Source organism: Pocillopora verrucosa, chromosome 4 (assembly GCF_036669915.1).
Source record: "Pocillopora verrucosa isolate sample1 chromosome 4, ASM3666991v2, whole genome shotgun sequence".
Lineage (NCBI taxonomy): Eukaryota > Metazoa > Cnidaria > Anthozoa > Scleractinia > Pocilloporidae > Pocillopora > Pocillopora verrucosa.
The window spans coordinates 23,395,378-23,421,067 of NC_089315.1; the positions used below are offsets into that span (position 1 = coordinate 23,395,378).

At 38.2% G+C, this 25,690-nt stretch overlaps 2 protein-coding genes across 2 annotated transcripts; one reads left to right on the forward strand and one right to left on the reverse strand.

The window, feature by feature from the left end:
- The first annotated feature begins 1,989 nt into the window (after window positions 1–1,989).
- On the forward strand, window positions 1,990–25,031 carry LOC131774951 (protein O-mannosyl-transferase 1). Its single transcript, XM_059091047.2, has 21 exons — window positions 1,990–2,168; window positions 5,517–5,686; window positions 7,112–7,215; window positions 7,459–7,509; window positions 8,151–8,236; window positions 8,871–8,934; window positions 9,485–9,593; window positions 10,058–10,123; window positions 10,527–10,620; window positions 11,001–11,156; window positions 11,514–11,550; window positions 12,226–12,409; window positions 13,233–13,325; window positions 14,274–14,370; window positions 14,780–14,869; window positions 15,263–15,383; window positions 15,610–15,707; window positions 21,069–21,185; window positions 21,683–21,809; window positions 22,099–22,276; window positions 23,417–25,031. The coding sequence occupies exons 1-21, from the start codon at window positions 2,064–2,066 to the stop codon at window positions 23,592–23,594; spliced, it is 2,325 nt and encodes a 774-aa protein (XP_058947030.2). The 5' UTR covers window positions 1,990–2,063; the 3' UTR covers window positions 23,595–25,031.
- Window positions 16,795–18,012, reverse strand: LOC136280534 (uncharacterized). The gene is made up of 3 exons (XM_066165879.1): window positions 17,676–18,012; window positions 17,155–17,314; window positions 16,795–16,909 (listed from the first exon to the last, which is right to left on the reverse strand). Exons 1-3 carry the CDS (start codon window positions 18,010–18,012, stop codon window positions 16,795–16,797), a joined length of 612 nt encoding a protein of 203 aa, XP_066021976.1.
- Window positions 25,032–25,690: the final 659 nt, after the last annotated feature.

Sequence of the window (25,690 nt, forward strand, 5' to 3'; positions counted from 1 at the left end):
TTTTGTCTGAATATATTCCTGATGTTTCCGCCTCTTTTGACTCTAGACTTAATTTTTGTTGGGAAATTCTTGTGAGAAAAGTTTGAGATGAAGCGTTTAACCTTTTAACTCGTAAGAGTGACTGGCATCCAATTTCTCCCTAAAATATCACTCCTGGATCAAACATTCTGGTCATAAGAACGACTAAAGAAGCTCTTAATTGATAAATAAATTCTCCTAGTCAGCACTTTAGGAAATGCATAGAGAACAGTATGAAGAATATGCATTGTGTGTTTCCAGAAAATATCCATACCCCCACCACGGAGGGAATTTCATATAGGACCCCCCCACCCCTTCGGATTTTCCATTTTGGGGTAGCAGTGGTAGCCCCCCCACCCCTCTGGAATTTCCAAAGAATTTTCTACCACCCCCTATACCCCCTGGAAATATATTTTTTTCTCGTAGCAAACAACAAACAAGAGGGACGTGTGATTTTGTCGCGTGTATATTCGAGAGATGGCGTACACGCGCAAGGTAAACGTCGCTAACTAGCTTAAACTTAATGTTTGCTTTATTTTTAAATACAATACTTATCCTTAAACATTTAACACAGTATTCTCAGTACACGAAAGGAGAAAAAAACTGTACAAGTCGCAACAAAACACTTTTGAACTGTTAAGTTTGTACAATGTACTGAGAAAATTGCGTGCACTTGAAATGGAAACGTTCGAAATCACATTGAGCAACGTAAATTTGTACAAAATTGTGTCATAAATAAGAGAGCAAAAGAGAAAACCGAGTCAGCAGTAAGATATTTTGAACTCATCTTTCCAAATTCCAGCCTCTAATGTAAAATTTCTCCACACAAGCATTTATTCTTGTTAACAGCGGGTCGATAATTTCGTCCGATTGTGCATAAACAAACCTTGGCTAGTTACCAGTCCCACGCGCATATATACAAAGCCCTGGATCCTAATGTTTCTCAATGTTACTATCAACTGTTTTCTACTACGGTACGACTGTACTTATCATTCATTGTAACATCGCAAGCAAGTAAGCCATAAAGAAATCGTCAAGTCTCCTACACATTATGATGTAACGGAATTAAGCTCAGTGCAGATCAAAATTAATAGATGGCTGGAGTCAATAAGGGGTAGTGAATGATAAATTTATGCGAAACTTTGCGAGACGGCGGGACCAGCGTTTTTTTTTTTTTTTTTTTTGCGAGACCGAGACAGTTATTTGTAAATTTTACGAACGCGAAACGTGTTATGACCGAGGAAAATCCCTAGGTAACCACTCCTGTTGGTTGTAATGTTTGGAGACTGGTAACGAGTAATGGCGGCTCCGTTCGAAAAACAAAGTGATTCTCTTCTTTATTTGGTGTTATTTATGTTCCAAAGCGCTACAAGGATAAAAGAAAACTTTCTTTTGCTGCAGAACTGTTAGAAGCATCGTAATTTAACAACTTAAACTTCAGAACGTCCCACTAAAGTAGGTAAAAGGCGCCAATTGACATACGAAGAAAGTCGATCGACTTCCTACCCTCTGGACGAAAATTTCGCCTCTTACCCCCCATCCCCTCTGGAATTTCCTGGGACTTTGACCCCCCCACCCCTCTGGAATTTCCAATTCCCTCCGTGGTGGGGGTATGGATATTTTCTGGAAACACACATTCTAATGTTAGGGTTTAGAGGGTTAAGTATCATGTTCACGGGTAAAGAGGGGTGGAGTTATGCTCTAAATTTCAGATTTCCAGGAGTTTGGGAAATAGGGATCACCCTGAGTAAGAGTATTCTGTTAGAATTGATCTAATTTCTTGAATTTCTGCAGCAAAAAGGTTGCATATCAAAATCCAAAAGGTTTTGAAATAATATCCCATCAGTAAAACGACTGAACTGCGTATTATTTCATTTGTATCCGTCTGGCCTGACCGAACTGGGATGACTGTGGCATATGATAAATAGCCTGGCTACCAAGCCCAGGACGCGCTCATTTGCGAGGACAACACGCAAGTGGGCAGAATTAGCATGCATTTTTCCCCAACATTATTATCTTTCCCATAGCGATCACCTCCAGGCACAATGTTCAGTGAGTTGGCACAATCTAGTGACGTAGACACAAAGCCAAGTTTACCCGACTCTGAACGCAATCATCAGAAAAAACCTTCAAATGATCTACAAGCTCAGGTGCGTCCTTATTTTCAAAGCTAATGCCAAATTCGAATTTAACGCTCACAAAACTTTGCTCAGCTGGTTATTTGTTTTTTCCTGGGGAGGCCCTTTTCGTAATTTTTTTAAGGATCGTGCAATAACGTCTTAAACGTTTTGTATAAATGTGGCCTCGAATCTCTTTTCCTGTTGCCAACTCAGCTGTTAAGTAAGTTTACGAAGAAAAGTCACCGGTCATGTAAGATTGTTTACCAAGTAAACATAATCCTGGTAGTGTTACAGGAATTAGGTTATAGCTAACATACCGGTTGAAACTTTTATGCAGTAATTTCAAAATGTTACGTCCCCGCAGCACAAATTCTGTCACTGATGAGTGTTGGCGGCAAATTGTGTGTCTTGTAAAAATTCAGTTCAAGATATAGTGCAGTATGTAGCATGATTGGGGCAATTTTGCAGGTTTTTGCTATTACTCTCACACACATTTTTTCCACCATATCAAGCCAAATTACCAGACTGAATCAAGCTTAATTGAATTCAATTCATGGAATACTTTTTTATTGTATTTGATGGGGTCCAATTACATTTCTAAGTGAGTTGTGGATCAATGAATCATTACCTTAGGCTAGTAGATATGTTTTTTTTCTTCTCATTATATATCTGCCTGATATTGTATTTATATTTCAAGGAGAAATTATATCTTTGTCATTACTGGGAGTGAAAGGGTGAATACTCAATTCTACAAATGATCAGATTTTCCAATTTACCATATCAGTTAACCCTTTAACTCCCATGAGTGACCAAGACAGAATTTCTCTTTATAATATCAATACAATATCCAGCTGACAAGTGATGAGAATAAAGAAAAATATCAATTAGGAGATTATAAGTTGATCCAATGACAAATTCTACAAACTAACACCACAAAAACTGTTTGGCAGACAGTAAGGAGAATTACTGATGAGATCTTGGGAGTTAAAGTATCAATGAAGTGAGTTATCTGCAATCTGAACTAAAAAGAGCTACAGCAATGTGAACTTTTTTGTTTTAAATGATCAAGCACCTGCCAACTTAATTACTTGCATTATACTTGTTGCACTTGTGATCAAAAGTGATGTCATCTTGTATATGAAATGAGACAATTTCCCATGTCCAATTTTGAAGTACTTGTTCAGTAATCATTAAAGTGAATAAGCTGAATATGATTTTCACCCAAAATAGTATAGTAAACTGTGCTGAAAGACCTGGGACCAGTTATATAAAGGGGAGGGGAAGAGACACTGTCCAACAGATAAATTGCTCTCCAGGGAATAAGGATTAGCAAATATACTGTGCTATCCACCAGAGAGAGATTTATTTAACCTTTGAACAACCAGGGCTGAACAACAACCTTTTACAAGGTCCTAGCACATTATCTTAGCAATACAGAACTCAGGATAGGTGCATTCTAGGACCACATTAATTAACTCTTTGTATAGGTAATCACATGATTTCAAGTACAATTTGGAATAAATAAGCATGAGTAAATTTTTTTTAAGACTAACAAAATTGCACGAGCATGTAGGGTGATGTGGTCTTTGAATAAATTAACAAGTGCTTGTTTATTCCAAATTGAACGAGAAAAATCATGTGATTACATGTTAATAATATACATGGAAAAATATGAGATGGCGTATCATAATTAAGCAGAAGCAAAGCACACGCATCAAGTGCAAAATAATTTATTCAAACCATGCATTAGGTCAAAATAACCACATATGATCAAAACAATAATATGCAATGATATCTTCACATCTTTAAGGTGCAAAAAAGTTCAAAGTCCAGCTAAACAGTTCAAGGAATTTTTCAGTCTGTGTCCGAATCACTTTCTATGAAATGGAATTGTCGTTTCCAAGGTTTAACCATGTTTGTTTTTAATTTCAGCATTGGATCGCTTGAGCAAAGTGTTAAGCTGAGTTGGCTCTTAATTTTTGATTTCCTTGGCAATTCTCTTCTCTAAACACCACTTTTTCCAAACTGACAACCAAAAAGCAGTGCTTTTTACAGTGTTTTGTTGTTTGAGCTGTTTTTCAGCTGCAGTAACGCTGGCCATTGTTTCGCTCACAAATTTTCAAATTTTGTTGCGACATCCAAAGCTCGCATTTGATTGGCTATGTGTGAGTTTCTTTGATTATTGACCAATCAGAATGTCTGATTTGTTACTTTCTTTGCACTGAATTAACCCTCTTCTGCACTGAATTACCTGAAAACTGCATTTATCTTAACCAATCAGAACTGAGTAATTTTTCCATGTATATTATTAAGCCTCTAAGAGTGACTTGCCTTTAATTTCTTCTTACAATTTCACCCCCAAATCACACATTAAGGTCATGAGAATAAACGAAATTATCACCACCTAAGGAAGCTCTTGATTGTCAAACAAATTCTCCTTGTCAGCACCTTTAGAAATATATTGAGAACAGTATGGAGAATATGCATATTGATATTAGGGTACAAAGGGTTAAGAAACCTTCAGAAGTCATGCAAACATCTTTTCCGAGCAAATGCAATTTCAGAAGCTGTCTGAATACCTTCAATAATGCTTGAAACCGCCAATTTCTTTTTTGGATAAATCAGGGATATGTATATACAAGAATCAAATTTAGTGGATGTTGGGGAACTTAGCTGGTTTGTAAAATAGACAAAAGTAGACTGCCTGAGTATGATGCAGTAAAGAATGAATTTAAGCCATAATGGTTTTACACTTATTTAATAAGTAAATTATTTCACTTTGTTTCACTCTGTAGATAAATTATCTTAATTCTTAAGCAAATACAAATCAACCCAGTTTGATGCCATTTCAACCTGGAGTCCATTTTGATCTACAACATATAATTATTTGGTGGGAAGAATATTAAATTGGGAAAATATGGCATCTTCAATGCGACCTTTTATAAATTATTGTAAATCATGTAATTTATCTATTTGTCCTGTAGATTTTAACCATACAGCAATCAAATATCTGTAAGACTTAGTAGAACATGCTGCCTTCTTGTGAATGCATGTACAAGCTGTAAACATCTGCATTTAGTAGTTTTTACACAGCCTTAGGACATGAAACTCCTTCTTCTTTTTGGCTTAAAACATGACAAATGCAATATCTGGTGTACAACAAAAACACATTTGAAGAAATTGCAAAACATGCCCCAGGTTTTCTGTCCAAAGAAATACCAAACCTGAATGCTACAGTTTTTTTTTTTCAGTTTATGAAGGAAATGTGCTAATTTTTGACTTGCTCAATACATTTAAATGATTCTAACTACAGTATGTTCTCAATGAAAAAGTGATCTTTGATATTTAACATATGCCTTCACATTATGTTTCAAACAGGAAAAAGATTTGAAATATTTAGAGGAAAAGTCAGAACAGAAAGAGCCCAGAGAAGAAGAAGCGTCACAGCCTTTCACCATGAATATTGAATTAAATTTTGTCTGGCTAGTTTTGGTAGGTTTGTCATTTGGTACAAGAATGTGGCAGCTCACTACGCCCAAACATGTCATGTAAGTAATTAGTATAAAAGGTTGAATTTGAAACAATTTTTGAAATTCGTTTTAACTAAAGGTAATATCAATGACAATGAAAAACTCTTTTGTCAGCTTTGTCCAGTTTTCATAATTTATGCAATGATAATAAGCTTCCTTGTTGCACAGTTACAGACACAATCATGTAATAAGCTATATTGTTTAATCAACTATTTTGGGCCCCTCTTTTACAAATTTTGAGGGCGTCCCATGCTGAAATTTGGTAGAGTTTCATTGTCATTGCAGTCTCATATGGAAATTAGCCATGTGCTTTTGCTTCTCACTGAAGTTAACCCTTTAACTCCCAAGATCTCATTAGTAATTCTCCTTACTCTCTGCCATATAGTTCTTGTGATGTTAGTTTGGAGAATTTGGTGTTGGATCAACTAATAATCCTAATAAATATTTTTTTTTCTATTCTGATCACTTATCTGGTTGATATTGTTATTGATATTGTAAGGAGAAATTCTTTCTTGGCCACCCATAGGAGTTAAAGGGTTACAATATGTCTGATGTTGACTTTTTTCCTCTTGTCTTATTTTTTTTCATTCCTGTACTTTGATACCGTGCTGGAATCACCAAACAGTATGGGTAGCTGATCAGCCTTAATTCTTTTTCTAGAATAGAACACATTTAGAAATGATCATTTTTGAGGGGAAACATTTTTAATAAAGATTCCATTCTCATGTGTGAGATAGGTTGACTATAAATATTGACAGAGAGGTTGATTTGTTCGATTAATTGCTTTGGTTTGTGTAGTCACCTGCATCCCAGTTGAGTGTGCAAACCATTGTGTGCTCAAGTAAATAAGATTTGGTCAAAACTTCCACTGTTTTTTCCAAAAAATAATACAAGCACTGTAATAAATGAATGATACAAACGTGGAAAATATAGCATTAATACCATTGTTGGATTTATATTGAATACTTGTTTTCTTTTCAATGTGCCACTTTTCTTTTATAGATACAAGGAAGGCATTTATTAACACTTTCACACCCAAAAGGTCCCCTATCCACAAATTTTAATCTGTATCTGGCACTCGAATTCTTCATTCTCCCTTTAATGAACTTCATGTCATTATTATTTTTGGCTGATCATCAGTTTAAAAGCTTGCATGATGGGCCAAAAAAAGGTAGCTTAGGAGGATAGTATTTAGTCAACATTAAATTTATCATTTTCAGGATACAACTGGAGTAGAGTGACTGTAGGTAACAACCTAAACATCTCATGTTAATGCCTCCAGGTGTCTTGTTCTTAAATTTACAAGTATAATGGTCTCTAATCATGGATTGCTATAAAACAGACTGGGGGTTGATGGGTTAAGGTCTCTTCTCAACGTTTTCCAATGATTGTTAGTTACATGTATTAGATGGTTTATTTTGTGCTTTGAATTATTAATTGCAGATTTGACGAGGTACATTTTGGCCAGTTTACAAATTTTTTCATGAAGAACCAGTTCTTCTTTGATATGCATCCACCTTTGGGCAAACTCATGTTTGCTTTCACAGGTATAGTGTCCAGAACTAAGTTTCATTTGAGTTCTGACAAAGGGCTAATGCTCAAAACCTTAATGGTGGCCAATTTACATTAATTTTACACAGTTGATAAAACCAAGTTCTTTTGTATTGCAAGCATACTTCATCAAATGATAAATACTTCATGTTCTGCTGTATAATTTTCAGTGATCTAATTTTCCTTCTTGGGGCTGATTAACACACTTTTTTGATTGATTTGAAGTTTTTTCATTTCAGCTTACTTATCAGGATATGATGGGGAATTCTCATTTGCAGACATAGGCCAAGGTATTGTAGAATAGGCCCACAAAAATTCCATGTTGTAACAAAATTTTTGTGAATAAGGAAGAATTCATTGCATATCCTTGCCAAAAGGATCAGACTAAGTGGTTAAGAGGTAACATGGCTGCCTGGGGAAATGGGGGCTTGGGGGGGGGGATTTCTGCACAGAATTGCAAAAATTGGGTTCCTTTCACCAGACCATTTTACAATAAAACATGAAGGCTGGTAAAAAGTATGAAATCTACATCACACTTGAAAAAGAGAACACTGTGTTTGTGCTAATTACATGTATGTCAGTAAGTTTCTTTAACACTTCACTGGCACCCATTGAATGTACTTTTACGAGAGAGAAAATGGACAAACCAGCACAACCAAGACTCAAAGTAACATAATTTTTTTGTCACAAAGCAGTGGTGAGAGGGCTTCCTGACTGCCACTGTACCTGGCACTCCGACAGTTTTCTCTGGGTCCACTGGTTTTCCTCCCCCCACAAAAACATACACACCAAATTCCAATTCAACCTAGAAACAGTGGACAGGAAGAGTCACCACATGGAATGTCCACGGCTCTATTATCATGATTAGTATCATCATAGTTCAGTGATCTGTGGACATTACAACTGATATGAGCTCATATTTTTTCCTCAGATCTTGGTGAATTTGAATATGTTGTTTGGTGGTTACGCTTTGTATCTGCATTTCTAGGAAGTCTTGTGGCACCAGTTGTCTATGAGGTGGGTTTAAATTTCTGATTATGTTTTTTTTGTATTTGTCAATTCAACAGAAATTTATAAAACCCCAACCCCCAAGAAGAAAATGCTACTTTTAAATAAGTGAAAAAAAACTTAACTGTACAATGAAGGTCCAGTTAGATGGCACTGATGTATATGGGAAGTTATGGACCATTTGAAAAAAGGAAAATTGATATCAAGGCAATATATTGAAGAAGAGTTTTTCAAAGTTAAGGAACTTTTTGGGTAGTTTGTCATATTGCAGAAAATGTTAAATCTTCAAAGCTTTTAATCTTGACCAGTAGATCTTGCCAAAAGTTGTCTATTCAATTATAGAAGTGTAAAGTGTCTTTAATTCCTTGGTGTGTGGGGTGGGGTGGGGGGGGGGGCACTGGGGGGGCAGGATTAGAGTTGTCGTTGGAGCACTCACCCTCCACTAGCCAGCATAGCTCACCTTAAATTCCTGAACCTGGTTTCTGAAATACCATTTTAACATGGAAACAGGAAACAATGGACATAGAGCCACCTTGTGGTAGAGCAACTGCTAAAATACAATCAGTTTTTGTGAACTCTCTACCTGATTTGATATTTTAATTTATTTTTCTATGGGTGATTTGAAAATTTTATCTTTCCTCAGGTCATCACAGAGCTTGGTTTTTCACACTGGGCTGCTGCTTTAGGTGGATTTTTGGCAACATTTGGTGAGGTTTTTTTCGTTTTAAAAGTTAATGTTCTTTTGGTGAAGAATATATTGTGAGGTACAAATTAACATTGTCAAGAACTAGTGGGAAGGTAGTACAGAAAACCTGTATGTTCTGACAGTTCCTCAAGTTTGAACAAATCTTTGCTACCATAAGGCCAATTTGTTAAAGCCTCTGTAAGGTAGCCTCTACATTTTCAGTGTTCCCAAAATTTTTGCTTTGCATTATTTTTGTCACCAGTGTAGTCTGATACCTCTGTTTAATTCTTCTCTATTCAGAAGTGATTAACATGTCACTTCTTCCTATAATATTCACCCATTATTCAGCAAACAGGTAACGAGAATACCCAAATGCATCAGGTAGAAGTTGTTATCTTGAGTTAACACCAAATCTTTGTAACTAATGTACGAGGAAATGTATAGCAGCTAGAGAGGAGAATTGACAATCAGATCTTGGGTCAGTTTTAAAGGGTTCATCATGACCCACAAATCCTCACATTGACAAATCCTTACTGTCATTTATTGATGTTTCTTTTTCTTTTTTGTTGCAGACAACATGTGTGTGGTACATAGCAGACTTATTATGTTAGATTCCCCTCTCCTGTTTTTCAGTGCTGCATCTCTCCTCTGCTATCTAAAGTTCCACAAAGAATTTAGTAGGTACAAGAAGTAACCAGTTTTCATGTGTCTTATAATGTGGCTCATAAATCTACCAAACATTTAATTTAATATGGGAAAGCGATTAGCTGTTGTTACAGAACACAGGACATGTTTGTTTGTTCATAAAGTTGTGCGAGAGAATGCTGAAAAATAAACATTCCACACACCAAACAGTCAGCTGTTTATAAAAATTTTTCTCACGTATTTCAAAAATATTTGAAGGATAGTAAACACAGTAGCCACCATTTGGCATGACAGTATGCCAAATGGAACTGTTCCCTGTAGCTCTGTGTTTTCCTGGAACTTTCCTCTCAGAAAATTGTTGGTGTCTTGCATCAGATGATGATGGTCATGAACAAATGCTGGTGCATATTTTTGTGCCAAATGGAGGATATTGTGTACATTTTTTGATTTGTGTGTGCAATAAGGTGAAAAGCTTTGTTATTTCATATGCTACCTTGCAGACCATTCACAAAGAATTGGTGGATATGGCTGTTTTTGACAGGCATGTCTTCACTTGGTGCTTACAGGTGAGCAAAAATCCTTAGTTATTAACCCTTACATCCTAACATCAGTATGCATATTCTCCATACTGTTCTCCATACATATCATAAGGTGCTTACAAGGAGAATTCAAGAGCTTCTTTTATTAGTTGGTGATCATTTCCTATATTCTTGTGACCTTAATGTTTGATTCAAAGTGATATTGTAAGGAGAAAAAGGGTTCAGATCTCAAGTTGAGGTGCTTGAATCACCTTGACACATGTAAACACTAAACGCTCTCTGGCCCATTTCAAAGACTGTGTACTTTTAAAGTGGTTGCTTATTGTTTGTTCTGCAGAAACCTGATGGAGGACAACCTTGTTTGTTTTTCCAAATTTTTGTTGTTGTATGTGATCCACACCAAGTTTATGTTGTCACTTTTTTTATTTAGTATTAAGTACACTGGTATCTTCACTTTTATAACTGTTGGATTTTTGACTGGACGAGACTTGTGGAAACTGATTGGAAACCACTCTCTACCAACAGTAAGTGAAGTCAGAACATATAAATTGTATTTGTTTGTTAAAATGTATCTGTGAAATAACATGAGTATTAAAATATGTTGTGGAACTTTATTCAACAGCTGACCTTTGGCAAGTTATTGTGAATAACTTCAAATTACTTGAGAACTTATATACTGGCATTCTAATTTGTGAATTTTTCTTTCTATTTATCAATGATGTAGTTGCACCAGAATGGTACTGATACAAGTTTAACTATCTTATTATATAAAAGTAGTTTTTTGGTTGATCTATGACACTGGAAATAAACACAACTAAGTGTATAATCAGTGGTTGAACACTGTTATTAAGAGTTTTAGTATTTGTTTTATTTATCATGTGTTTGTGTGTGTTTTCTCTTTCAGAGAGAACTTCAGAAGCATTTGTTAAGCCGTGCACTTTGTCTTGTTGTCTTTCCTGGTTTACTCTACATGCTTCAGTTTTACATTCTCTTCACTGTTGCAAGAAAGACTGGTCCTCATGATGACATGATGTCAAGTGCATTCCAAGCCAGTCTTGAGGTAAAGATTCTTTCTGCAGACTCAACAAACAAGCTGTTGGCTGGTGTTACAGTGGAGTCTAAGACTATGTTACAATTATACTGACTTTGACAGGGCATGCAATCCAAATAAAAGTTCAAACAAAGAACATACTGTCAGGGTAATGCATTTGTCTCACATGAACAATAGATGTTTGTCCAGGATTGAAAGCCTTAAAACAATTTAATTAAAAATCCTGTTCTTACGTGGTAAAGTGTATCTTAAAATTCTGTGAAGGGAAGTCAACTGATGAGTTTTTATCACCTGACTAAAGCAATTTCTTTGACTTCTTTTACCTGACTAAGTAGCCGAATCACTTTTATTTCTTTTTATCCTCAGGGAGGACTGGCCAAGATTACACATGGTCAACCAGATGGTATGTTCACCTTGCTAAATGATATATTTTTTTTGTTTGTTTGTTTGAGGTTTTTTTTTTACGAAAAAAAATTGAAAATCTAACCATAGTTAATTGCAATTGATGAGGTTTGTTCACTTTACACATCATTTTACCTTAGCTCAGACCACAACAATGGTACTGTACTAAATAGGTCAGCAATTATGCAATGTATCTTGCAGACTTTGAGTTTTTCCTTGTGGTGTTCTTAAGAAAACAATTATTCTACTGGCATATGTTGAATATAAGACAGTTATACCTTGCTTGCTCCTGTACACTAGGTTGGTTAGCTAGCTACCCTCAATTACCCCACGTTCACCCCTGGAATAATTGTCAAATATGTAAAATGTTTACTAAAACGATAATTAGACAGGTGACGGCACTTTTCACTCCAAGATCAAATTAGCAATTCTCCATACTGTCTGTACTATATTTTTTTTAGTTTTAGATCAGAGAATTTGGTGTAAAATAAAGTTATTTCCCTTATTTGATGTTTTTTTTTTACCCCTCATCACCTTTCTGATTTGAAATCTCTGGATCTCGTAATAAGTTCGTATTTGGTGATTTCTGGGAGAAAAAGGATTAAGGAGTTGTATCTCAATGCCAGTTCCGACAGTGCCTATCACTTTTTAAAAACTTCAATTTAATTTTCATCAGAGGTAGCATATGGCTCCCAGGTCACTTTGCGCAACACCTTTGGCAAACAGTGCTGGCTCCATTCTCACACGCACACCTACCCCGTGAAGTACCCTGATGGGCGCGGCAGCTCAGCCCAACAGCAGGTTACGTGCTACGGCTTCAAGGATGTAAATAATTGGTGGATTGTCAAGGACCCTCAAAGGTAATTCTACGCCTCAAGCTCGCCCTTTTTTAAAGTAGCCATTAGGTGGCCTAAAATTATTTAAAGGGCGCTAAAATTAAATTCCATCGCTGGTTAACTCAGGTTGTCGAGCACCGTGCAGGAGGTTAAAGGTTCGAGCCCCAAACTGGACCAACACTCAGGGTCTTAAAATATGTGAGGAGAATGTGCTGCTTTATGCCCTAACATTTGCTTTTGGTAAGACGTTCTAGTATTCTCGGTTAGGACAAAACCCGTAGGCCCCGTCTCCTCATTTCTCCATACTGAATACCAGGGCACGTTAAGTAACCCACGCACTTCTCACAAAGAGTAGGAATCGTAATTCCGGGTGTTGTGGTCTGGCCTTGTTTTAAAAAATTTCCAACTGGGGCTACCAGCAAAGTGTCCTTTCCAAAAATGTTGTAAACAGCTCAGTGCAGTCTAGCCAAAGTCCCCTGCAAAGTTATGTAAAGCGCATGGGAGAATATTCATATAGAGAATGCGCTTTACAAAGGCACTATAATCATTTATCATCATTGAAAAAATTCGAGAAAAACTGCTTGGAAAAACTTATTAAAACTCGCGGTAGAATGGTGACTGTTAACAGTTGCCCCAGCCAAAACGATTCTCGCGCTAAGCTCTGCCAGACAAAAAAAAAAAAAAAAAAGTACACAACTTTCTACATGACCACCGGACACAGGTCGCCAAATTGGCAGCCAAAGCGGTCCAGGCTTGGAAGTCTGCGAAAGGTATAACGAATATCTTTAAATTAAAAGAATCAAGATTCCTCTTTGGCTGACGTTTTTAATCTTGTGTTCCATTTCAGAGATGCCCTATCTGTGGATTTTCCACCAAAACCTGTTCGCAATGGCGATATTATTCAAATTGTCCATGGAGTTACAGGCAGAGCTTTAAATAGGTAAATTCTCAACATTGACTAAACACAGGGAAGTAGATTGTACTTTGTACAGGAAAGTAGTCGACAAATGCAGGGGTTTCAATGAACGCCAGTTACCAGCGGTCTACCGTCGCATGTAAGACTCTCACCTCCATCTGCTTAGCCTGCAAGCTGCTAGCTCTCGTGCTTGGGTTTCGCCTTGTGGCCTGGCTGCCCATTACACCAATGGCAGCTGCTTATGCAGAAAGGTGATTGAAACCCCTGCAAATATGTTCCATTTTGCTGTGTGTCGTTTTGGCCATTGATTATTCACATGTATTAAGAAAAAAAAAAAAAGTGGTACACGAGACTATCACCAGTGTTTTTTCGCATTTTAGCATTTTTTAGAGGTCCTTAACCGCACATAAATTTGGCTGAATAAGCGGTCTGTTTGTTTTAGACAATAAGCAGGAAGTTGATGCGACGAAAAATGTTTAAGTTACCTCCTGGCGCTCAAGTGCTCAGGTGTAATTCTTAAAGTGCTCGTTCAAACATTTTCCAAACTGGACGCCATGTAGGACACAGCAATGAAAGCAATTACTGTTTGTCGTTAGCCTTGTCTCGTTACTCTGATAGATCACAGGCATCAGTTTATTGTATCAATCGAGTGTCTAAAATAATCCTAGATTTCTTTGGTTGTACTTAACTTTGCTCTGTGATTGCTCTCAAAAACTCGTGCCATTCTCTCAATCAATGAGATACGGAACTTAAAAAACCAATCGCGACGTGGTCATTTGCGTGTTCCCGGGCTTCAAGCAGTTTACCTGTTTTCACTTTGAGTTCTCATTGGCTAATGATAATGTAACCTTGCTCTGATTGGTCGTTGGGATTACTTTGTTTTGGTTTTCGACACTCAAATTAATAACTGCTCAACTTGTATCACCGATTGTACACTTACTTTTTTTCATGTGTGTCTTCTTGTTACTTCAGTCATGATGTTGCTGCCCCTTTGAACCCAGCCAACCAAGAGGTGTCCTGTTATATTGACTACAACATTTCCATGCCGGCTCAAAACCTCTGGAAAGTGGTATGTCTTTCTGTTTTTAAACCACTTAACTTGAGCTTAGGGGCAATGCGTGATGAATCCAAGCAACATTTGTGAAGAAGACTAGAACGAGTAGAAAACAGTATGATTATTTTCTTCTCTTTCGTCAAATACCGAGGAAAGTTGAAAGCATATGTCGAACATCATTGAACTAAAACTGATCTCAAAGTGCTGGTGGCATTTTCTTTCATTTTGCGTAAAGTGAGTTTCTGTCTTGCATTGAAGAAGAGAATGTTTCGTTATCACCATTTTTCGAAATAGGCATTTAACGTTGTGGAACAGTCAAGATAAAGCATACTTGGTAATAATGGACGTGCTGGTGGCTTGAACTTGTTCACGAAATTGCTCACTCGCTGTTTATTTGTTTGCTTACTTGTTTATGCTTTTTCAGGAAATAATTAACCCAGATAGCAGTAACGTTTGGAAGACGATCCACTCTCAGGTTCGACTGATTCATGTCAATACTTCTCAGGCAGTAAAGGTATGTACAACAAGAATTGAAGTTACTCATTTTTCTGTCCATTAAAGTATTTTCCAATTGAGTGTGAAAAGTAATTCGGGATTTCATAAGGTTTGCTTTCCTTTGCTCTCTGATAGTTCTAGAAAAGTCGAGCCACTCCCTTACCCAATCAGATACAAAACTGAAACCAATCACGACTCGGTCGCCCGCGTTTTCCCGCGCTTCAGGCAGTTTGGTTGTTTTTACTTTGAGTTCTCATTGGCTCCTAAAGGTATCTTCCTTTCTTCTGATTGGCTGTTGTGATTACTTTGGTATTGGTTTTGTGACACTCAATCGAAAAGTGCGCTATTGTGTACAAAACTGACAGTAAAGGAGTACTTATTTTGTGACTGTTATTGTGATCTTAATGGTTAGATTTCAGGTATGCAGTTACCAGATTGGGGTTTCCACCAACTTGAGGTTTGCACTGATAAATCCATTAAACAGACAAACACGATCTGGAATGTTGAGGAACATCAACAAAATATCACTTATCGTAAGTTTGCCCTCATGGGTTAATCTTTCCCTTATTTATTTTCTCTCAATCTCTTATTTTTGTTCTTGAACCTACGTCAGTTTTTTACTTTTGCCCTTCTCCTTCATCAAAGGTATTTTTGGTTCCCTGTTGAAACGTATTCAACCTCGCCAAGTCGCCCCATTCTGTGCCCAGATGTTCTTTCTTAGTCATTGCTTCTCTTCTTACTCCATTTTGTCTTCTTTAGCCGAAGGTCAAGGTCCAACAGAAGTCGAGGCGAAAACGGATGTGTCGGAACGGGCATTTAAGCCTATGCCATTCCTTTCAAAATTTTGGGAGATCCAGGTAGGTCGGCATTTCTTGTTTGCGTACGCTCCACACCGGGCGTGAACGACATGTTTCTTCCGCGCTCAGTTTTCCGTGGCGGTTTTCCCCGGTGTGTACCCATTTTTTTCCAAACTCTGAAAAAAAATTGCTGTGCTGTTAACTGGGTGTCGACGATATGTCTTCCCGCGCTCAAAGTTCTGCTATGCTTTTCATTGGGTGTCGACGATGACGTTTTCCCTCGTTTTGTACCGGGTGTCAACGACGGTTTCCCGCGCTTTGCCTGTTAGCTAAGACGCTTTTCCTGTGCTTTCACCAAAAGATGCGTCTTATTACAGAACGTAATATTCCGATCAAGGTTGGTAAATGAGTGGATAACGGCTAAGTTTTCGTCACCGCAGTAGTCTTTTGTCATGTCGCTCGTGCAACCTAAAGTTAAAGCACCCTTTCCGTAGCTATTTCCATATAGCCGTTTAGAAATTACTATAAACATGCTTACGATGGAACATGTGCTACTCTTTTGCTTAAGCATTTCGATGTTTGGGTATTAGGAAAAACATACCGAGTTGTTTGGGTTGTTGTTAGGAAACGATAATGAGCTAAGTGTGCGAATTTTTCAGAGAATATTGTACAATTGGAGATGAAAAGCAATGCACTTTATTCGAGATTTTCAGAGCAGGTGTCAGAAAAGGAAAAGCACATAAAAAATTAGAGTATGAAAGAGTAAACGAACAATGTAACCTTTATGTGAAAGCGAAGACTTAGATTTTGTCTAACTCTCTTGACCGAAAAAGGAAAACAAGATAGAATGAAAGAAAAAGGAAACTTAATGTTAGAGCATCACACAACAGACAAACCCTTCTTATCCAACTTTAATGAAAGGTAATCACAAGCCACCACATGCAGTATGCCTTCAATGAAGCATAACTGCTTTTATCAAAATAAACATTAAGTCCACGGACTGATTTCCTCCAAAAGTTCAAATGTTTTTTTTTTTGGTTTTGTTTTAGTTTTTTGTTTTTTTGTTTTTTTTTTTGTTTTTCTGGGTAGGAAGATAAAAAAGAAGTAAACATTCATGCAAAAAAAGGAAAACGTTCATGTTTGGTTTCTACCACTCGTCATGATGCTTTTTCTTTTTCTTCCTCTGCCTTCGTTGCCAAATTGGTTTCTGGGGTGGTTTAGGAGGCGGATTGGCGGCAGCCTTTCTGTCTTTATACTCTTGCCTGCAGGGCGGGAAGGAAGAACAGATAAGTTTCAAAACATACATTTCCTCATGATACGAAATGTCAAAGAAAGTTGTAAAGTTAGTGAAAATCCCTTGATTAACCTCAAATTGACAAACCGAGACGTTGCATATAATTGAGTTAGTTGTAGATGTTTCTCTAAGATGGCTTCAAACACTTAAACGATGGCATTTGAGCTTTTCTTATTGTCTCTCTGATCTTCTAAACCGCTGAGTGCAACTTACCATTTTCGTCCGATAAAGCGCACAGTTCTCAAAAGTAACCAGTATGCGAGGAGGGCAGCGACCAAGAAACCGAAATTCATAACCAAACCAGCGAAGAACGCATAGACACCATCTTGCCAGGACAAGAAAAGAAAGCGAGCTAGGACAATTTTCACGTGTTCTGTTGAAGAAACAAAAGATTTGTAGCTACCGTCAATTTATCATCATATTTCCTGTTCAAATATAATTTCAAGCACTTGAATTATGTTTTGACACTGATAACTTCCTGTTGGTGTACTTTCAAAGGAATCCCTACAATCCTCCAAAGTTACCGTAGCTAGACTTGAAAAAAATTTAAGCAAATTAACAGCATAAATAACTAGAACTCTGTAGGCCATTTCATTTGATTTCGCTAACGCTCACGGCGGATATCAATACTATTTCTCATGCAGCCCGAAAATAAATCAACTTTTCAGAGTTGAAAACTTAAATCACGGTGCCCTCAAATGATGTCTCTGAGGAGATAAAAGCTTTTCACTTACCATGTAAATAGTCAGTGTAAAACTCAACAGCAACGTCAGTGATATAGTAAAAGACTTGCACAAGGGGTTTTACAATCCACGATACCGTGTTGAACATTATCTCGACCAGATTTGCAGCTGTATTCCAAACCATTCCGACGAATAAATACGTATTGTTGATGGTCAGCTCTGCCAACCATTGAACTTCATCCCAGAGAAACTCGGCCAACCACTGGATACAATTCCAAGCCATTGGAGCGAACCATTTTGCTCCTCTCCACGTTAAGTCTGAAAGCCATGTAAGAGCCGTAAAGGTCTTCTCCGAAATCCACGTAGCTATGCTCTGAATCCACTCCATGGATCCAATCGAGATGTACTCAAGTACACTCCAAACTTTACCAGTCACCACTTCTGTCAAACTACCACGTTTGTTCCATACTCCTGATATCAATGTTATTGTGAAGTCCTGGGCCCTAGTCGCAGACGTCACTGTGAAGTTCCATATCCGGGTTATCAATCCAGGGTTTTCAAGCTCGAAAGTTTCATACACCGGGCATGTGGTGTTTCCAAAGTATTGAGGCATATTCTTGCAATTGAAGATCTAGCAATCATGATAATAGAAACGTTAGAAACGTTTTAAGCGCGTAAGTGATCACAACTTCAATTCAGGCGTAGCTTCGGCCGGGGAGAATTAAGCTTCTGATCTTGGGAGTTAAAGGTTTAAGCATGAAATAATCAAGTCATCATAGTGACAGAGGAAGTCGTATTAGTTGTTACGCTTGGTAATTTGAATGTATTTGGAGTTCTTATTCAGCAGAACACAGAATAGAAACTTGGACTATAGAGCTGTTTTCCCCAGAGACAGAATTAAGATCCTGTCGTCCGTGAAAACAAGTCTACAGAACTAGAATCATTTTCGTAATCCTAATCATATTCGAAATCGTATTGGGAGCCTGTGGTATCATGGTAAATCGTACGTGCGCATCGACCGCTAACGAGTAAATTTCCCGGAAGTCGTAATACCGGAAATTGGGAATGATAATTTAGCATTGCACATTCATGTGGCTCTTCTTGTCCACTGTTTCCGGGCCGAATTGTAATTTAGAATGTAGGTTTTTGTGGAGGGAGGAGACCCACGCGATGAATCAAACCCAGGCCACGATGGTTGTAGGTGAGCGTTCTCATAACTGCACTATCCCCGCTTCCCCTAAGTCCTGATGATACCAATTGTATGAGCACTCACATGTGGAAGGTCACAAAATCAACTCTGTCTGAGTTGCAAGAACTAGAAAGTTTGCATTTTCTTTCGATTTACTTCAGTATACCTGAGTTACTTATGCTTAGGTGAAGTGAAAGTCAATCGTTGGAGTCGCAAACAGAAGGGAGTTTATATATAAGGGCTATACCTCGAGAAGCTTGGGTTTCCTGTAGCCATGGAGTTTGCTGTTAACATCAATCGAGTTTCTGTCGTAAATCAACTTCAGATCAAGTTGCATTGACGGAATTTGAATCTTAACCGCATGCTCCTTTCAAAGGAAAGGAAAATAAGGCAAATGTCATCAGAGCTGAAACAATACGAATTTATAAATCGTTGACTGATGCCCCATTCGGACCAAAGCCCAAACATGTTTTAAAGCTGTTTTGTTAAACACGCTATAAAATTGGTTCCATCATAGAAGCCATTTAAATCGATGTTTGTCGAATTTGAATTTAGCAAGTTAAAGACTTCTTGAAACCTATGGAAAATTCGGTTTTTCAGTTCTTTGCTTCTGAATTTAATTCAGTCAAACCCGGTTTAACTAAACATTTTTCGCTGGTATGAATGAGGTGTAAGTTTCTTAATTTTAAAGCGTTTTTAAACACTGATAACTTAACTAGGAAAAGTTTAAAAACCTTCTTTGCATGCAGTCTCCGATAACCATGCCATGGTAATCTGCTATTTACAAACCTTGTCATTCCATTCTCTGGTCAGAATCGTCTCGTGATTATAATCAGTGAAGAAGAACTCTTGCCTGTCATCGGCTTGAAGAGTCCCTACGTGAAATAATTTGAAATCCTTTTGTTGAGAACAAACACCATGTTTTAAAACTTACTAACTCCGTTCGCTATCGTTGTACAGAGTCGTGATTTAGGCCTTGTAACTTTTGCGATAAAGTGATGATGAATAGCGAACGGTAAATTTGCAAGAGGAACCGGCCGTTGAAAGAAACTTACAGTAGGTAACCGTCTGAAAAGCGCGTGTTTAAAAAAAATTTGATGCAAAAAACGCGCGCGCTTGACGATGGCCATCCCAGCAACCGGAAACTTGTGTTGTTTTCCCAAAAGTGAATACTGAGTGTTCGGTTGTTTGGTGAATGCGCAGTTCTTGCTCAACTAAGGGTTAGAGTATCCGTCAACGAACGCAAATAAGTAATTGGTTAGACGAATGAAATCTGCTCCACATCAATGGTGAGAATAACACAATACTTCAAATTCTTAAATCCGCGTTCAATTTTCCGCGCACGAAAAACTTGAGTCAGAAAATTGTTTCTCAGAAAAAAGGGAAACTTACCCTCCAGTTTAGCACCATGTATAGTACTTGAAAGCAAAAATACAAGTGAAAGCGCTAAAAGCGCAGTCACCCACTTCATCTTCGATATTTAACAAAACTTATTCTCTCTCACGAAAAGTGCCCACTTGCTCTTGCCGCGAAAACGAGTGAAGTAAATCACTTACGTCACAAAGCACCTTATGACGCCGGTCGCGCAACGTAATCACTAAAATTCGCCCCATGCCGCTTTATTCCAGATACAGATCCTAAAAGCTCGTTTCTGGCGAGAACCCATAACTAGGGGTAGAGTTCCTGCATATTTTTTGATGCGTTTTTGCATGTTATTCGCACTAAACTGCCCAAAAACGCTGATGTAAACGGAGGCTTTCAACAGTTTTAAAAGTGCAGTGTTTGAAAACGCATTGTTAAAAATGTTCCATTTCTTGTGTAGTTTCGAAAACATTGACGAATATTTCGTCGCACACTTTCGCCTCCTCCCATGTTTGCGGTTGTTTTAGAACGGAACGTTGTGGGATGGGAATAAAGGGCTTTAGCAGTGGATTTTCCACGAGGTGGCCCTTCTTATCCCCTGTTTCCAGTTCGAATTATAACTTGAAATGGTAGTTTTTGTGGAGGGAGGGAAATCGGAGGATTCGGAGAAATACCCCTTGGAGCGAGGACAAAAAACCGACATTAAACTCAACCCACATGTTACGCCAGGTCCTACAATCGAATTTGGGCCACAGTGGTGGGAGGTGGGCACCCTCACCACTGCGCCATCCCTGCTCCCCTATTTCTTTTTGGCATACCACGTGCTTGTCAGATCATTATCTGTGACTTATGTTTATTATAACATCATATCGTTTTTGCTGTTTTATCACCAGCTTAAGATGCTTGAATCCACAAAGGAGCTCTCTGCTGAGCACACGTTCGGATCTCGTCCTTCGTGGTGGCCTCTGATGAGGAGAGGAGTCGCGTTTTGGATTGCTAGAGACACTAATGTAGGCTTAATACTACTGCATTTCACTTACACAGCGGTAAAATGTCTGCGCATGTGCGAACGTTGTAATGACTTGATGGCGTGCTTTCAGGCTTTCAGAACTAAGTTGTGTGACACGAGTTAAAAACAATCACACACATCAGTAAGTCACGGTGTTTTATAAGCGTAGAGCTTTTTTCGATAAAGCTCAAAACAGAATGCGAAATCAACAGGATACCCGTACTTAACTCAGCTTTGTGTTTGAAAAGTCGCGAGTTTTCCTTTTCCCTACTTTTGTTTCCTTTCACGAATTTCTATGAACGTTTCAATTTCCTTCGCTTATTTTGCGAGGTGGTGTTTTTGTCTTATATATTCTTTGAATCTTTGCGCGGGAAATTGGCGCGCGGCCGGCCAAAATTGATCCCCTCGCGCATGCCCGACGTTGAACCGCTGTTTTCATTTCACTTGATTTCATCCCATTTGAAAGCACAACTGATCTTGGTGTCTTCTCTATTTCAGGCGCAAGTATTCTGTATTGGCAATCCTTTTGTATGGTGGGCGACTACACTTTCCCTTCCTGTGTATTTCGGACTTTTAATTTTTTATCTATTGAGAAGAAGAAGAAACGTGCACGACTTGTCAGAGGGTAGGTTTTGTTCGGAATTTTAATTTTCTCACTGTGGTTCATAGCCAAGTTTATCTGTCTCTAGAGCAGCCGCACAAATTTCCTTTTCGTGATCTCTAAGGTCTTAGGAGCCGGTCATAATTTATCTCGTGGGGTAACTCCAAGTTGCCTCGTAAGCGGTAAAATCTCTGGGAACTTCGAGAGTAAGTCTCTTTTGAACTCTCAACCTTTTCAATTGATTAAAACTTTTTATTTACTTTTTTGAACTGGATATTCATGGAACAAATCGCATTTGTATCTTATTTTTTAGATGCGTGGGAGAGATACGTGTTTTGTGGTGAAGCAGTGGTTGTAGGATATCTTCTTCACTTCATCACGTTCTTCCCCATGGAGAGAACATTGTTTATTCATCACTACCTTCCCGCCCTGTTCTATACAATTATTCTTCTCCCAGTGATGTTACAACACGTTCATGATGAGATCTTTAGGTAAGCTCGAGGCATTTACTTAATCAGAAAAATAGATTTTGCTGGAAATTTTAATGAATTATGATATGAATCATCCTCGGCTATTGACTTGTTGACAACCTGAAAAGTCGGTCGATCAGGTGAACTTAGCGATAGTAGTTTTTTTGCGTAAGTAGTTTGATCGAAAGCGAGGTAATAATCGTTCTTGAGTAGTGAGTAGTGTTTACAGTTTACTTCACAGAGAAATTTTCAATTGAAAGTCGATTACATTGGTTTTACTTTACTCTGCCCTGTGATTGTCAATAAAACTCGCGCCACACTAATCACGACTTGGTCGCCTGCGTTTTCCCGCGCTTCGGGCGGTTTGGTTTTTTCGGTTTTTTACTTTGAGTTTTCATTGGCTCTTCAGGATATTTTCCTTTCTTCTGATAGGCCGTTATAATTACTTTGGTTTTGGTTTTACGGCACCAAATCAAACAGCACTGTTATGAACTTGTTGCGGAATGGAGCAGCCTTAGCTTTTCTGTATTAACAAGCTACGGCCAACATAACAGTGGAAAAACACAAACTGCCCGAAGCGCTGCATGTATTTGTTGAGAGGGTGGGCTGATCTGAGCCAATCAAAGAAAACAAAGGCGTTTTTGGATTACCTTCGACACTCGACTCAAAATCATCTTTTGAATCGTCATCACGAAAATTTGAGCGACTTACCATCCTGCAAGTATCATTAGAGAGTTTAAGAAAATCAAGGCGGCAACGGCAACAGAAACGTCACTGAATTAAAGGTTTTATACGTAGAACAGTGGCTGTGCACGTGCGTTATAAATCTTTGTAAATTTCTTTGCGTCCTCTGTAAAACAGCAACGTGAAATGACCAAACCCTGCGTTGTCTGGAGAACGTGAACGACGACGGCTAATTTTTTAAATTTCTATTTCTAATTTAACGCTGCGTTCCATATTCAGTTGCGAGATAGTTTTGACAGAGAGAAACAACCTAAATGACTCTAGAGTACTGCGAGATTCGTAGGTAAAATTAAAGGTCGTTGTTTAATCGACGTTGTCCACGGCGTCGCTGTCGTCGTTTCTTAAACTCTCTATTGTTTCTCTTTGCTCTCTCTTTTCATTTGAAACGTAACAATTGTAAGTGTGATCTCTCCTCAGGTACAAAACACTTCGATGGATTTTGTATGGATGTTGTGCACTCTTGGTTGTCGTTGTTCTATGGGGATTTCATTTCTTCAGTCCGTTCACGTACGGTCACGTGGCTCTCTCTTCCGCCGATATCAACCGACGAAAATGGCTTAGCACATGGGACATGCTATCTCATCCGAACACGTGACATGAATTGCATGTCAACTGACTGTTACTTCTCCTACACTCCTACCCAGACTTCTTAATGCGCATGCAAGTGTTATAATAAATAGAATTTAGAGATACTGGGAACGACAGTCGCGTGCAAGGGAATCTGGGATCGTTTGGGTAAACGCATACAACTACCTGTTGTTTTACAGTATTAAACGTCGTGTCTTGGGATTTGACTAGAAGACGATTACTAAAGCCAGAAGACCAAATTTATTCAGAATTCTATAATTGTTTTAACGAATGATTGCGTAGCATCTACCCAAATAGATTTCAAACGCCAGTGTCAAGCACGGACATATCTTGGTAACTTTTTCAAAAACATGTCTCAAATTAATATTTGTAAAGTAACTTGTGCAGTTCCGTTTTCGACGAACCTTGATTGGTTAACTTTTATTATTTATTAACCTATAGGTGATGTTGACACTCTAAGAAAAATTTCTTTAGCATCTTCTCTAAGAGCCATTTCTTAGTTTGTCTTCTTCGCATCCGCAATTGTAATCAGTCACGCAATAGTTCTGTTTGGAGGGAAACTTTTTTTTTGCAAGCACGTCTGAATTTTAGTGCGAGTTTTGTTCATAACTCACCCATTGTAAAATATTAGTTTGCCTCTTTTTCTTGTCCCTCTTGAGCGCATACTCAGGGTCTCTCCTTTTTACCTTGAGAACGAAGTATTGTCTCCCACACATGGGAGTGTTGTGTGTGAAAGGAAGCATTTTTGCCAACTAGCCTCATCCAAAGTACGCCATTTTAAAATGTACTGCGGTACGTGTAGGAAAGAGAATTCTGTCCGTTCAATCAAGGAGGCCTCGCCAGTAAATGATTTCCCAAAGTATAAACGTAAAACACCAACACCGGACGGACAGTTTGCATTTAATAACTTATTAGTATAGTGTACCGCAGAGAATTGACCTGAATTGACGCGCGTAAATCTCATAGAAGCTAGTTTATTTAAATACCGTGAAATGATTCTTAACAGTTCACATTTTAAGTCGTCCTCGTTCTTTTTTTTGTTTTTATTCTCGATGACAAACTAGGTGACATAGTTCCTCTAGGCGTATTTAAGTACCTAAAACTCCATTGTGGTAGTCCCTCTAGCAGCCGTTGTTTGGTCTTGTCACGTATCGTCCTCCGTTATCTTTGCGTTGCGTGACAAGATCTAATAACGGGCGTAGTCAACAAATGCACACGATGGTCCTTAGAGTAGAAGCTTATTTAAGAATTATTTTTCACACATGATCGTAAACATTTTAACTTAAACTTAAGTATTTAGGAGAGGAGGTTTGGTGGTTCAGGTTGTCAGCTGACCTCTTCCTCGAAACTCTGATTTATTTTGCAATTTACATGATAAGAATTAATAGAAAACACGATCTTTTAAAGATTTAGAACTACTTTACAAAAAATGTGCGTGTTTTTCCTCTACTATTTTTATTATTAATCTTGACGGTTTTTATCAATACTAGTAACTGACTTTGCATTGTCGTCTGCCAAAATTTTTATAGAACTGCAAAACTTTTGTTGACAGAATAGACACTAATGGCTTGCGTAGCTCCGACACTCCTTTTCAAGGTGGTGCTGCCTTTATTTCCGTCGAACGCCCACAAACATACCGGCGACGGGGGATAAAATACTGAGTTTCCGCGTAACACTGAGATTAGCTTTCTGTTATCTTTCCTGAGTGGTGTACCTGTGTCTATTAGCAGTCTATTAGAGAAATTTTCAATCGAGTGTCGAAAGTGATCCGAGATTTCATGGGTTTTGCTTTACTTCGCTCTGTGACTGGTCCCGAAACCTCGCGCCGCTCTCAACCAATCAGGTGCAAAACTGACACCAGTCACCACCATGCCGCTCGCTTTTTCAGGCGCTGCACATAATTTGGTTGTTCCTATTTGAGTTCTCCTTGGATCCTCGGGATATTTTTCTTTCCGTTATGATTACTACGACGCTCGGTCGAACAGTGCCCTATCCTGCAAGGTTGCATGTAGCTGGTAACCCTTAGCTTCTTTCACAAGCACGAAATGTATAGAAAATCAGTTGCCCCGAGATAGAGTCTGTTATTCCCGGGAAAGTATGACG

Bases quoted from the DNA above. Each gene is read 5' to 3' on its own strand.
- LOC131774951 (XM_059091047.2), top strand. From the start codon at position 2,064: ATGTTCAGTGAGTTGGCACAATCTAGTGACGTAGACACAAAGCCAAGT. The intron at 10,124-10,526 runs GTGAGCAAAAAT...TTTTTTATTTAG, and splicing joins TCTTCACTTGGTGCTTACAG to TATTAAGTACACTGGTATCT. The intron at 15,384-15,609 runs GTAAGTTTGCCC...TGTCTTCTTTAG, and splicing joins TCAACAAAATATCACTTATC to CCGAAGGTCAAGGTCCAACA.
- LOC136280534 (XM_066165879.1), bottom strand. From the start codon at position 18,012: ATGGAGTGGATTCAGAGCATAGCTACGTGGATTTCGGAGAAGACCTTT. The intron at 17,315-17,675 runs GTAAGTGAAAAG...TTTCTTCAACAG, and splicing joins TTACACTGACTATTTACATG to AACACGTGAAAATTGTCCTA. The intron at 16,910-17,154 runs GTAAGTTGCACT...CCCGCCCTGCAG, and splicing joins CGCTTTATCGGACGAAAATG to GCAAGAGTATAAAGACAGAA.